Below are 14,893 nucleotides of genomic sequence, written 5' to 3'. Positions count from 1 at the left end.
GTACCCCCAAGGAGAGGCTCTGCTAAGACTCCTAACTCAGGAGCAGACACTCTTGGCCAGGACGTGAAAGGCCAATCTTATGCATCTCAGCGTCTATTACAAAATAGTTGGCTGGCTTAAAGGTAAAGCAACAGGAGAAATTAACTCCGTTCAAAAAGAGATTACAAATCAGAGTTACAATTTAATAAAAATATTGCAATAAATGCACTGATACAAAGAGAAATTGGTTTTAACCCACAAAAACTCAGAAGTATAACCCAGCAGTGTGGGGCACAAACAGAATGGTGTTCGTTAGCCCCTGTGCTGAGACCCATGTGGTCTCCCTGAGTCCAAAGTAAAAGGAAAGGAGAAAACCTAATAGTGCAGGTGATGGTCACAGTCTGGTCAAGATTGGTGGTTGCAGTCCTGTTGAGGTTCTGGTCCTCCTCTGGACAAGTGGTACCAGAAGTCCCAAATGCCAAGATTATAAATGCTTAGGTTCAGATGGGAATTCCCAGTACCTCCCTTAGGACCAGGAGTTTCACAATGGACTCTGTGAGTCATGGGATATTTTTTGACTCCTTGATGGCCCATTGGTAGACATGACCCCTCAGACTGTGTGTGAAGGTGCTAATGCCTCCCTGGAGGGGCGTTATCACACCTGAGTCACTGGTGTGAAGACAGAAACATTCCCCTGTCTCACAGGGTTCTCAACACCCAGCTTTGTAACCTCAGGGCTCAGATGCACCCTGGGCAGCTGCTGCAAGTGATCCATTATTAACTGTTTGCTAGAAATGACAAGAGAGGGTGTAAAATACACAGTTTTGGTTACATCCACACAATAATAAGCTGGTTCTGGCAGCTCTAACTAGGTCAAATAGTAATACACACAAGAAAATGCGGATGCTGGGACAATAGAAAGGAATTAAAGGGGAAAATGTTTGCAAAATGCTGGCTTGGGCAGTGATTTAGATTTCTGAATTAAATAAACAATGAGAAGAGAGTATTTTGGCCTCTGGTTCTCTTCAGGCATAGATAAGGAGGTGTAGACACAAATTAATCAAAACAGAGCAAAGTAAGAATAGATATTTTTTATGGTTTTGATGGCTATATAATGATGCCTAATGGAATAACAGAAATATGGATGTTAAGACTTTTTTTTATTTTCTTGATAGACTTTTAAAGGTAGAAAACTTCTGGTGAGCTATTAATACCCTGGTAGCATAGACTGTGATGATATCAGGTATTCTATAGACAGATCTTGCCTCTTTTTTGATAAATTTATATAAGTAAACTGTGAAAGAGCATTTATAAAGTGCAAATGAATACTGAGGTTGTCAAATAAAAAGTAAATAGTATTGTTTTATAAATACACCCAGGAATATTTTATTTTTCTTCTCTCAACACTTCAAAGTAATCAATTTTTTCAGTAATCCTCTCTGTGAATCTGACCATCATTGCCACTGAGTGGGCAGGACTGCAACACAACATTACAACATAGAAGTAACAGGCAAGGACAAGTCTAATCAACCTCAGCACTGAAAAATTCATTATAAAGTTATTGACAGAAATGGCCTGATTCTGACTGTTTCCAGAGACAGCCACATGGTGATTGTTGGGTCATAGTTTTCTGATATCACACTTTGGCAGAAGGCAGAACTGAAAGCGAACAGGTAACACCATGAGATAGTGTAGCTCTACCATGAGCAAACCATTAATACCCATTGCACAGCATCTCTTGTAGTCTAAAGATAGTGGAATATGGGTGACAGCCTTCTCCAGACTTTGTCTTACTGTTATAAGACATTAAAAAATACTTTCCAAGCTGTAATAATGAGACTCTGATAAAATCTGTGAGAGTTGTGAACTTTTCATCAGTACAAAGACAAGTAATCCTGCCTTAAAACCAGCTTCATAAGTTGAATCTCATTCAGTTCATCTTCCTAGTTTCGATTGTGGAAGTCTCACTGGTATTTCCTTTGAACAGCCAAAGTGACACAACCAGTGAAACACAAACACAAAACAAATAGCAGAAACCAACTTGCTCACCTGGATAAGAAAAAAATTCAAGTCAGATATAATAGAAATGTTTGTGCTATCTAAAGATTTGCTTTAAAACCTAATGCCCATTAGCTACCCAGGCTAGGAGTAGAAAAGAGTGTCAAATGGAAACATAGTAGAGGGGATGTGGGAATAGATAAATTATAGAATTATTTTTTTATTTTTCTTCTTTTGTTAGCCAGAGGTTTTTATTTCTAATTTGTGGAATTAACCATAGAAAGACTTTGTCATCCTGCAGTTTGCATAGAAGGAATGTCCAAAAGATATAAATATTATTTTAAAATAGTTTAAGTATGTCCTTGGTATATATTGTATCAATAATGTGGTTTGACATTGACACTAAAGAAACATCTCAGGATGCTCAATAATAGATTTGCTATAGTATCTTTCCTCAATCATCATGGAAAGTCCACATTATTACCAGAAATATAGGAGAAACACGTTGCTTCACCTTAAAATTATATTGTGGTTTCCTACTTTCTCAATGACATTCAGCAACCCACACAAAATAGACTGCCTAGCATTTTTGAAATTACGTTAAAAAAGAACAACCCGATTTATTAAGACTAAGAAATTACTTGTTCCTGTTACACAGAGCTGACAGTCTCTTTGAGAAGCAAGAATATGTCAAGAGTTGAATGCTAAAACCATAGATGAAGTTAGCCAACACTATTTTCCCATCAAAAAGAGCAAGAAGATGAGGTGTTGGTTTCCATCACTAATGGGAGGGTAGCTATCAAACCTGGCTTCCTCTTGCTCTGTCATGAAACTATTGATATGTTGTTCACAGCAGCTTCCAGGGTAGACTATCCTAAACACTGATATAAGAGGAATGGGATTAGCATTGGGCAATGTTCCCCCATAAAACAGCTAGGTGTGGTCCCCACTCTCCCAACTCCCCTGACACTTTTCCCTAGGTAGTCATCAGCAAACACAGCTGCTGAGCTCTTGGGCCTTGCACAGTTAAAGAATCATGGTAATGGAATACATGAAAATCCAATTTGCAAGATTTTGGTTGAGCAACCAGTCCAGTTAAAGGTTTACTTTTGTGTTAGAGTCATAGATAAATAGATCATAGGAATGAAATCCCTTGACATTCAAGAGTTGTCATGGCAACTTTATGATAATGATGCCAAACCTGTTTGTGAAGTAAAAAAGAAACAGGCAGTAGATGCCAGAGGGTGGCTTTTGGCTTTAAGCTTATGACAAAAGTGGTACAGACGGAGGCTGAAAGCAAGAGGATGACACATATAACTGATTATCAGTATATAGTAAAACAGATTAATTCCTTTGGAAAGGGATTGTCATGAAATGTGATGTTATATTTTATTGGGATGAAGATAGGTCAGACTTCTACTAATATTGATGGAGGGGAGAGATGGTTCAAGGAAAAAGTATGAATTTAAGATGTCACTTAGAAAACTCTCATATCCCAGACATATTTTGAAAGGAAGAGAACTTTGTGACAATTCTCTTTTTCCATAACATTAAACCAGTGTCAGGTTCCTGTTATGTATCAATTTCCTTTTATCATAACTGTGCTTCACTTTAAATAGCCAGATTGCTTCTAATTTAGAGATTTTTGCAATATAAACACAGAAGAGTGAAGTGAAAAAAAAATTGAATTTACAAACTCAAGCGCACAAAATTAAGATATACCAACATTACAGTCTATGTAACCACAACCTACCTTACCTTCCATCTCTCCAGGTGTGTATTATCTTTCATTACACACTACTTTTTCACCAGACCCTCGGCTAATTCATTACACGGCATAGACAGCATACATTAAGAAACAGATGTACAACCCTTTTCAATTTTGATTTTTGCTTTCTCACTTGAGCAGCATGTAACTTAATGTTTGATTTATTGCACACTTCTAAAATTCTGTCCTGAAGATATTTCCTCTAACAGTTTTCTTTGATGATGATCACTGCATCAGCTGAGTCCTGGAGAAACATTAATTTATATTCACAATAAAAAGGATTCTGTTAATGGCACTGTCCTCATTTGATAGATAAAAAATGAAGGATTAAGGTGGTAACGTGCCTCATACCCAAAGGTTTGTGGGGTTCACTTTGAAACATCAGGGATCTAATTTTTGTGCAATTCTTAGTGTTGCATAGCGTTTAAACGCCCAATGAGACTAGAAGTAAAAAGCTGAGCATGCAGACTCTTGCAAATACAAGCTCAGAATACAAAGTTGGACTAACTGGAAAGCAAGGAATAGAGAAATAGCCACCAAACATTCACCAAAGTGAAACTGAGTTGTAGGGACAAACAAACTATATTCAACCTGAACTCAGCCTAAATTGGAATTACATCTCAGAAAATTATTCAGACTTCAAGTCTAAAGATAGCTTAACCTTAAAGGTGCTGCAAACCAAAATCATAGAATCATTAGGATTAGAAAAAACCTTTAAGATCACCAAGTCCAACCATGAACCCAGCACTATCACTGTAGCCCCTAAAACACTAAACCACCTCACCCAGGGCCAGATTCGGACACCTCTTAAAACACCTCCAGGGATGGTGACTCCATCACCTCCCTGGGCAATCTATTCCAATGCCTGACCACTGTTAACAATGGTAGAAGAGACCAGCTCCCACCTCACTACAACATCCTTTCAGGTAGTTGTAGAGAGTAATGAGGTCTCCCCTGAGCCTCCTCTTCTGCAGACTAAACAAACCCAGCTCCTTCAGATGTACCTCATAAGACATGTTCTCCAGTCCTTTCATGAGTCTTGTTGCCCTTCACTGGACATGCTCCAGCACGTCAGTGTCCTTTTTAAAGTGTGGGACTCAGAACTGAACCCAATACTCAAAAGTGCAGCCTCACCAATGCCAAGTAGAGGGGGATGATGGCTTCCCTAATCCTGCTGGCTACACTATTCTTGACATAAGCCTTCTTGGCCCCCTGAGCATACTGTTGGCTCCTGTTCAGCCACTGCTGACCAGCACCCACAAGTCCCTTTCTGTCAAACAGGTCTTGAGTCACTCCCACCCAAGCTTGTAGCACTGCAAGGGGTTGTTGTAACCCAAATGCAGGACCCAGCACTTCACCTTATCTAACCTCATGTAGTTGTCCTTAACCCACTGTTTGAGTCTGTCCATTCTTCAAATTCAAGCCATTTTGAACAGATGCCTTTCAACCTCTGTTGTGAAGGGAAAGCCCTGTATGGCAGGGTTTTCATGACTCAAAAAGCCATAGCAAGAAGAACAGAGACACGGATACACACATTCACACCACAAAGCAAGAAGGCAGCTGATTATCTAACAGTGAGAATCTGCTCTGAATTCACCAAAGAAAGAGAACTTCTTGTGCAGAGAGTGATCAGAGAATGATTGCCTACTGCCTTTCCCCACGCAAGAACTACCAAATGAAATGAGCAAGGTTCAGAAATAGTGAAAGGAAATCTTTTTTCTTCCCAGCAATATGTAGTTAAGGCAGGGACCTTCTTTCTGCAAAAGGTTATGATAAAAGTTCAAAGAACAGCTTTAAAAGATGATGGAAGGAAAAAGAATCCTTCAATGACTCTTACATAGACACCACACATGCTTCAGGAAATCCCTGAACTGCAAATTGTTGGAGACTGGGTAAGTATTTTGTGAAAAGGTTGTAACAGGCTTGACCTTTTCTTAAACTCTCCCTAGTGTTCTGCTTCTGTTGCTGTTGTCAATAAGATGATGAGCTAACAGGACTTTGGCCACATAGCAACAAACTTCTTGTGTCTTAAGTTTTGAGAAAACCATAAGGAGCACTAGGGAGAGTGAACACTGTTTCTGCCTTTAATATGAATATTGAGAAACAGATTATAAGGGCTGAAGAGAGTTTGTGCCCTTCAGACAATTTCTGCCACTGTTGTCTCATTATACTCAGCCTTCCAGTATTGCCTATTCTGCAACTTCCATAAAATAACGGTACATTGCATTAGGTAACAGAACATTTCTTTTTCTGTTTATTTATTTTTTCTAGCTCTTCAGTCTTTCCAAGACTTTTTGACACCCTACCTTCAGCAAGCCCGTCAGATCTGGGCTTGGTTGGTTGGAGCAGCTGTGGTTGGAGGCATCATTACTGCTGTGCTCACAGGGCTCATTAAGGCCTGCCGAAAGAAAAAGAGAGGAACTTCTTCAGAGATACAACCCTTGCTCATAGAAGGTGAAGATTACAACAATATAACTTATCAGTCCAATTTCTAGAGGCCTCCAGTAACTCAGTCATGTTACTAAGGTGCTAATCAAGCATGGAGTGTTTGATTGATGTTTACAAATACCTTGTTGAGGTGAGCTGCATAAGCAGGATGGGCAGTCTTCCTCCTCAAGCCTCTTGTAACCTCCAACATTCAAAAATGTCCCAGATCAAACATAAGCTACCATGCTACCCAAAGAACACCATTTACTTCCTGTGCTTGATTAAAAAATGCTCCTATGAAACCAGACTGGCTTATGTGTTGGTGACTTTAATATATAGAGCTCTTTTATTTGTTCTTTCACAGCTGAAAGCTCAAATCCCACAGCACAATCCATGTGTTTGGCACATGAATCTAGTGAGAGGAGCCTGACTGCACAATCTGTGCTACGTTCACCTTGTGTTTGAATGTAAGAGCAGAAAGAGACCTTTAATTCAGTGAGCAAAACATATGGTGTTGCATAGTGAATGTCCCCTAGACACATTTTTCTTCTACTATAGAACTGTTTTCCCTCCAGCTCCCATGTCATGTTTGTCCTTGATTGAATGCCATCAGCAGAAGAAAGTGATCTCAGAAACCCCTTCTCACTTGCCTCAAATGCTTTAGTTAGTCACTGTCTTCTATACTATCTTGCATTTGTCTGGGGAGCTGGGAAATTTTTAGGAGATGAAAGCTAGTATCACCATGGCCACCTCTGTTCCATTTGACTTAATGATTGCTCATGTTATGGGTGACTTTTGGTTGCTCAGTACGCATATATTCCATAAGGAAACCCATATAGAACAAAAAAGGATGTGGTGGGTTGCCCCTGGCTGGACAGCAAGCACTCATCAAAGCTCCCCTCCTCAGTGGGGCAGGGGAGAGAAAATACAATGAAAGGCTCATCGATCAAGGTAAGGACAGGGAGAAATTGCTCATCAAATACTGTCATAGGCAAAACAGACTTGACTTGGGGAAATTAGTTATGCCAATCAAAAGTCAGAATAGGATAAGGAGAAATAAAAATAAATAATTAATTAAATAAAAAATAATACACGTTCCCCAATCCTCCCTTCCTCTCGGTTTCAAACACAGATTTCTCTACCTCCTCCATGACAGCATTGCAGAGGGAAAGGGAATGGGAGGGGGGGGGGGTGCATCAGTTCATCACATGTTGTTCCTGTGAGCACTTCTCATATGCTTCCTGTGCTCCAGTATGGGGTCCCTCCCACAGGACATAGTCCTTCATGAACTTCTCCAACACAAGTCCTTCCCATGGGCTGCAGTTCTTTATGAATTGATCCACTATAGGTTTCTTCCATAAAGATTGCTCCAACATAGGTCACCCTGAGGGATCACAAGTCCTGCCAGCTAACCTGCTCCAGTGTGGGCAACTCTCCCTATGGGCCCACAGGTCCTGCCTGCAGCCTACTCCAGCACAGGCTTCCCACAGGGTCACAGACTCTTTTGGGCATCCAACTGCTCTGGCATGGGGTCCTCCAAGGGCTGCAGGTGGATGTCTGTTCTACTATGAACTTCCATGGACTGGAGGGACGCATCCTGCTTCACCTTGGGCTGAACCATGAGCTGCATGGGAATCCCTGCTCCAGCACCTGAAGCACTTCCTACTTCTGCACTGACCTTGGGGTCTGCAGTGCTGTTTCTCTTACATAGTCTGACTCCCCTCTCGTAGCTGCAAGTCTGCCTTTACCCCGCGCAGCCCCCCCTCTTCTTACATCTGTTATCCCAGAGGTGCTACCATTGTTATGGATAGGTTTGGCCTTGGTAAGCAGTGGGTCTGTCTTGGAGAGGGCTGGCATTGGCTCTGTTGAACTTGAGAGAAGCTTCTGTTAACTTCTCACAGAAGCCACCTCTGCAGCCTCCTGATACCAAAATTTACCATGTGAATCCAATACACAAGGTATTTAATTATATGATGAGCCTTAAACAAAATGAATCACTTCTTTTTCTTTTGAGATGATGACTCCATGTGGCTTTCAATAATTCCATAGCTCATCTTCAGCCAAAACATTAATTCACAGCTGTCCCAAAATTATCTATATGTTGGTCTGATTCAGAGGATTTCTATCATTTTTTGGCCTTCTATAAAAAATAACAAGCAAGGGCCATGCTTTTTCCCCAGGGAGACCTGATGGCATCTGGGTTTAATTAATGTATTTAGAGTAGTCTTGTGGTCAAAGTGACAGGTTCAGACTTTGGGAACTGCTGATGAGAGCACCTTGAACACTTCAAGGACTACAAGCATGTTCAGGGGGTCAGTGAGAAGGCTGAGGGAGGGAAGATAAGTAGGAAGAAAGGGATGAAAATGGCATGATTTTCAAATAGGGAAAACATCAACTTTGACCATTGGTCTAAACATTCTTCTTCAGACAGTAAGTGCCGTGGAACCACTCAGATGAGCTCTTTTCTCAGATGTGCTCTTTTCTCTCACAAATGCCTCCAGTGAAAATCCTTATGGAGTATTATCTTGACAGAAAAGATATTATACTATTATAATATCTCAAGTGATCAGTTCAATCTTTTAATTTGTATTTTAAATAAGCCAGTATGTTCTATTGGTAGAAATAAATACTACCAACAAAGGGAAAACACCCCTATTTAAATTTTTACTTAATAAATGTTAATTTGCTTCAAAGTCAGATAAACACAAATATTTTTATTCAGTCTGTTTGAGGACTTCACTCAAATTCCACAACTATTAACTATTTGTTTAATTCCTCTGGACTACTTCAACGAATAAAATGGGGAAAAAAACCCCTCTGACTGGTACACAGTGAAAAGCATCCTTTCGTCCTCACTGATTTTTCTAAACCCTTTCTTCTTGTGCTTGATAACTATGAGTTGGGTAAAATATTTTAAATTATGTTATCCTTATTTTGAAAAATTCTTCTGAACAAATATGTAAAAAGTAACAGAAGAAATTTCAAAAGGAAATATTTGGGGACAGACAAAGATTATAATCACAGTAAAAAGTGCTTTTTAGTCAGCAACCGTTTACAGAAGCCTAAGTGGCTTGATTGCCTGGGAATTTCAGACTCCCTGCTCTCACTCAGCTGCACTGGGCAGATGAAGACCTCAAGGCATGCAGATGGTGGCACCTGCAGTGAATTTGAGATAGAAAGATCCATTCAGTCAGTGGAGGGGAAGTGGAAATCCATTAAGTTCCCAGGGGCTTTCCAGGCAATCCCTTGTGGAAGTCTGGAGCTGGTATGCTTCTAGGATTCCCAGTCCTGAAGATAGAACATGACAGGAATATGTTGAAACTGTGCACCTTAAAAGTCCCAGATGTCCAGCTTTGAGACAGTCTGAATGTCTGTGGCAATCTGGAGCAGACTGCAGCAGAGCCATAATCCATGTTTGGGTGGTTGCCCTGGCAGAAAGGCAGCCCCTGTGTTTCATTAGACATTTGTCGAAAAAAATGCTGTTGTGCAAAATATTTCAGTGTCAATAAAGGGGTGTCATCCTTTGAAGAGTTGTTCTTATAGAAAAATCCTAACTGTATTAAGCAAGTTTATTTCTGTCTTTGCAGTATTCCACAGTGACAACATTTTTTTTTACATTGGTTGAGGAAATTTTTACCAGATGCTACCCCTTTGCAAGGACATGGCCAGCAAGTAATTTCTGATTGAACTCCTCAGCTCTTGGTATCTTCTCCACAGATTGCCAGTGTACCCTGGGCCTCTCTCCTTTAGCCATGGCAACTCACCATGTGTGGAAGGATGAAAGTGGAGCTTCGGCTCATTGGGTCTTCTAAATCCTACTTTTTGCCACCTCTTGATCATCCCTTCTTCCCCCAAAGCATGGAATGCATAATTCATGTTTATGACCAAGCCCATAACCTAATAGTGGAAGACTGTTTATGCTCTGCTCAGATCATTTACCAATTCCCAGCATGCTTTTCCTTTCCCTTATCTTCAGTGAAGGATTTAACAGCCTGCTTTCTTCAACCAGAAGTTTCATCACAGAGAACTCAAACCAGCTTTAACTGATGAAAGGGAATTTTTATTCACTTCATACTTGTAGGCATATCCTCAAGCATTTTTCCCACTCACCATATGACCTGGTGACCCTGTCTCCTTTGGGAGGGATCAAAGAACATAGCCATGTTTTCAACAGTCAGCATGGTCTGTGGCCGGGAGTAGACAGTACTGTGTATATTAATCTTAGTAACTAGGACAAAATTTCCTGGTTCTTTCCACAATTGTGGTGTTTCTGCTTAGACTGGTGGCCTAATGACAGATGGGGGTTAAACCTCTTCAGAAGTGTATCTGCCTGAGCATATGAAACTCCAACTGCTTCTCTTTCCTGAGCAAAGTTGTTTAGGTTGCTTTAGTGTAGGAAGTAAACACCATTGCCAGGTGCTGACTGACCACACCAATCTTAAAGCAACCATTTTGGGACAGGAGAAACTGTCCTCCAGACATGCCTTCCCATTGGCTTTTTGGGGACCCTGCATGTTAGCTTGGACCAGGTTTTCTATGGGCCAGAAGGAGGGAGAGGACTCTTTCAACACTATGGCACTAAACGTTTTCTTGGCCACCAGCACTGCCAGGAGACATCGTGCTTTCTGTCTGCAGGCTACAAATGCAATGGCACATTCTTAGCATCCTGTTCAAGGTTGTGCATACTTCTGTGCTCAGACATACATAAATTAAGTATTGAAGGATCTCTTTTCTTCATAGGTGCTATAGGTGCTTCCCTGAGAAGGAAGCTGTAGCTCCTGCTTTTTTTTTTTTTTTTAATTGGAAATAAGGCAATATCAAGAGGCTGTGTTTGCTGTGTAACCTCATTGAATCAGAATGGTCAGAGCTTAAACACAGCCTTGCCTTTAGGTTTTCCTCTGTCTGCCCAAGGTATCTTGAAACAATAAACTTCCCATTGACATTAGCAGTTTGTTCAGTCTTGGGGAGTTTATTCTGACAGGATCAGTGCTGAAAATGGGGGATTACACTACCTGGTGCTTGAAGATATAGATTCTGTGTATGTAATCACATAAATCTTGACCCCGTGTTAGGCTTGCCTGAAAGTACTCATTAGATGAGGATCCCAGCAGTTTAAACATCCAGGAAGCATTTGCAGTATCAGCACCACCATGTTTCACATAATGGAAAAAAAAAATTCAAAATACCTGACAGCTTCATTACATGCTACTCAGCATTTTCTCTGGTCTTTGCATGTCTGTTACCTTTGTCAAGTTTTTCATTTCCTAGCCTGGTGTCTTACTTCCTTGGACTGTTAAGAGTCACATTTAGTCAAGGCAAGACAATGAGCAGCTGTCTGTCTCTTCTGTTCTATGCTCCCTCCTACATTTCACCCGAATATTTATTTTTAGCACCTGGCCTCTCCATTGAGTTAAATCTGTAATTCACCATCTGTGTACACGTGTGTAAGGATGCAAGTAATTCTGAATCAATCTCCATAGTGAGCTGAAAATTGGCAGATATGAGATTTTGTCATTAGAAACAGCCTTTTACTGTAATTTTTGTAATAAGCTCTGAATTAGATATGGAGTAGCTATTATAACTATAGAAAAGCAATTCATTTCTGCATATCCATCTTGCACCCATTAGGCTTTCTGATGTCCCATTTTACATATGGACGTTTTCCCAGCAGTCATACCTCCTCTTGAAGGCATCAGTTATGCAGAATTCACACAATGCAAAAAGTGTTCTAGAAATCTGATTGATTAATAAAACATGTAGAAAAACCAGTACTTTCCCCACATACACACACACAAAAATCCTCTTTGAAAAAAGAATTTGCCAAAAAGCTATTAATTTCAGACCATCATGTGGCTTGGCACTTCAGATCACCTCCCTTTGTGCAACTTGATTCCCTCTCCTATCACCCCAGGCTGCACAGTTTTATCCATCCGGAAAAGGGATCCTTGAAGGCACAGTGATAGGATTGGCCCTCAGTTTTGAGGCTGGTATAGTGGTGGCAATGATAGTCATGGGACCTACACAGTTGCTGTCTGTGTGGTACAGATTTTAAAGGAACTTGGAGGTATAAAAACACCTCTCTGTTTTTCTTCATTGTTTACTAGTAAAAGAAACAGGCAATAATAAGAAAATTAGGCATTTTCAGATCAATTACATATTGTTGTCAAATTTACACTTTCCTGTAAATATAACAAGGTTGAAATGCTTCTGGTTTGAATTGTTTCTTCAAAAATTTAAGCACAACCATTTCAATGTGCTACATTTTCAAACTGCTGCACATCTTTCCAAGCACTTTGGACAATGTCATAAATATGAATAAAGGAGAGGAGTCTGCAGGGCTTCTTAACTCTTACCTTGCATACTGATACAACCTTCCTTGTAATTACTTTCTGCTTTTACCCGCCAGTGACTGATGATGAACTTTTCTACAACATTAATGCCTTTAGTTACCTTCATTCCTTTGTGCAACCTATTACAAATAAATAGCCCATACATACCACAGAAGAAAATACATTTCTGGGAGAAGTGTTAAAAGCTTAAGTTCTCTGCATATGATCCCTTTATGCAAAGACAAGTGCATTACAAAAATGTGCTGGCTGTTCTGTCACAGAGCTGAACACATCAGGAAGATCTGCCACTAAGAACTTGAAGACCTGGACTGTCATCTCATAATTCAGGGGTATTTGTAGGGTGGAAAATATTGGTCCTTTAATGGTGCTCTGCGTAAATTACTACAGACTGATTCCATTATCAGGTGACCTGGCTGCATAGAATGAAATATATACATGGGCAGATAGCTTGAAAAATACCAAATTATCAAGATGATAGTATTTGTATACATAAATATTTAATGGTGGAATTATGAGAAAATGTGATTTTTTTACATTGAAGCACCACACACATCCCAGAGTAACAGAGCTACAGTCATTAACTGATAGCAAAATACACATATTCATGGCAAAAATACAAATACTTAAATAACTGTACACTTACTTTAGCAGTAAAAGTTACACAACATGTGTGCATATTTGCGTAGACGAGCCCTATAAGGACTCTTTTCCAGCTTCCCTTTCATCTAGATGACATTAGCCATTTATATAAAGAGCAAGTAAGATTTCTCAAGTCAGAGCAGCAGCAATTTGTTTTAACTTTTATTATGTCCGTTAATGCCACAGTGACCATGGAAGATACAGACCGCCAGAGAATCCAAGCTCCATGTCCTCTTTTACACCATCATGGAATTCAGATGCTACTTTAAAATTAATTTTAGTCTTTTAATTCTATAGTCTGTGATTTCAGTTATTTAATTCAGCGGGCTGACTTTCAAAGCATCAACCTCCTATTAATATTCAGGGAGAATCAGGCTCTTAACAACTCTAATTTGAGAGCCAAAAGGAAAATGAAGCTTTTCTGTCCTTACAGCTACAAGAAAAGGTGTTTGTTACTTCAGAAAATCAGATCACTTCTAGTCAGAAAGACTTTTCCCTTTCAGTGGAACAAACATACTTAAATCCAAAAGTCTAGACACCAAGTCTCATCCTAGGAGCCATGGCACTCTACAGTACCAAAAAGGGATGTCTGCAGGGAGGCTGACACTTTAGAAATTGTGTTTAGCAGTCTGGATACAGATGACAGATGGGGAAATCTCTGCAGTCATCCTAATGAAGGTGACATTCCCCTATAAGAAGACACACTACTGTAAAAAGTTACAGGAACACTTCTTTGGAAAATTAATCTGTAGAGAGATAAGAAACTTTGACCTAACAAAATTAATTTTCACGAAAACTGGAATGGTTTTGGGGAGGAAGACAGGACAAGTTGTTGGTTATTCAGACCATCAGTCATCAGTCCACAATGCACAATTTCAGATTAGAAAGTACACTGTTATTAAACTCAATCTAATGCTTATTCATGTCCTAAACAAGAAACCAAAAAGAGAAATAAATCATGGAGCTATTAAATTCATGAGTATTAAATTTGGGAGGAGTTGGAAAGGGAAATGGATGAGAAATGCAGATTATTTTAAGTCATTTTGCTTACAAAAATGATGATGGGTGTTCAGGAGAAACAATCAAAGTTGCACTGATTACAAATTATTCCAGTTATTCAGCCATCCTGTAACATCCACATGCCTGTAAAGTGCTTTAGGGCTCATTTACCTACAGGGAATGAGACTCTGTCTGGATTGCACAGCTGCTCCTCAATGTTCAGGAGGCTGGTGGGACCCGCAATGTGGGACCTATCCCTTTTACTCCAGTATTCAGAATCAGGAACAGGGAAGGAACCACCTGTGTGTGCTCCTCAAATGGTCTCAAATTTGTAACTGTTTTTTTCAAATGGTTCTTTAGCTGAGATATTCTAGGACAGAGGAGGCCAGGTCACACATAAACACTGCCTGCATTTACAGTCCATAACGTGCTATAACACCATTGCAGGGAAAAAGGAGCTTTTGAATCCAGGTGAATCAGATCTCCTTGGAGGTCTGCAAAAGTTTTCACATTTCTCAGCTAATAATGTGAGAAATGCATTCATTTACTTTTGGAGATTTGGTTCATTAAATAATTGAAATTCATGCAAGGCTGGTGCCTGGGTCAGGCAGACAGCTGCTGCTCGGCCCACAGCTGCTCATTTTCTCTCGAGAAAAGCTCATGTATTAACATGAGCAGCCTTTGCCTACCATCGCCAGTCCTGCTCACCTTGTTATCAAAAATTTATCAGGAT

The 14,893-nt window shown here is 40.0% G+C and overlaps 1 protein-coding gene across 1 annotated transcript in view; it reads left to right on the top strand.

Moving 5' to 3' along the window:
• Positions 1-6,240, top strand: part of TYR (tyrosinase) — a 50,569-nt gene extending 44,329 nt beyond the window's left edge. Inside the window, exon 5 of the mRNA XM_071571586.1 lies at positions 6,017-6,240. Within this exon, the coding sequence (XP_071427687.1) occupies positions 6,017-6,240 (224 nt within the window). The remainder of the gene's footprint in view (positions 1-6,016) is intronic.
• Positions 6,241-14,893: the final 8,653 nt, after the last annotated feature.

Source organism: Pithys albifrons, chromosome 1 (assembly GCF_047495875.1).
Source record: "Pithys albifrons albifrons isolate INPA30051 chromosome 1, PitAlb_v1, whole genome shotgun sequence".
Classification (NCBI taxonomy): Eukaryota; Metazoa; Chordata; class Aves; order Passeriformes; family Thamnophilidae; genus Pithys; species Pithys albifrons.
Note: the sequence above shows the minus strand (reverse complement) of the source record. Positions and strands in the feature narration are given on the sequence as shown.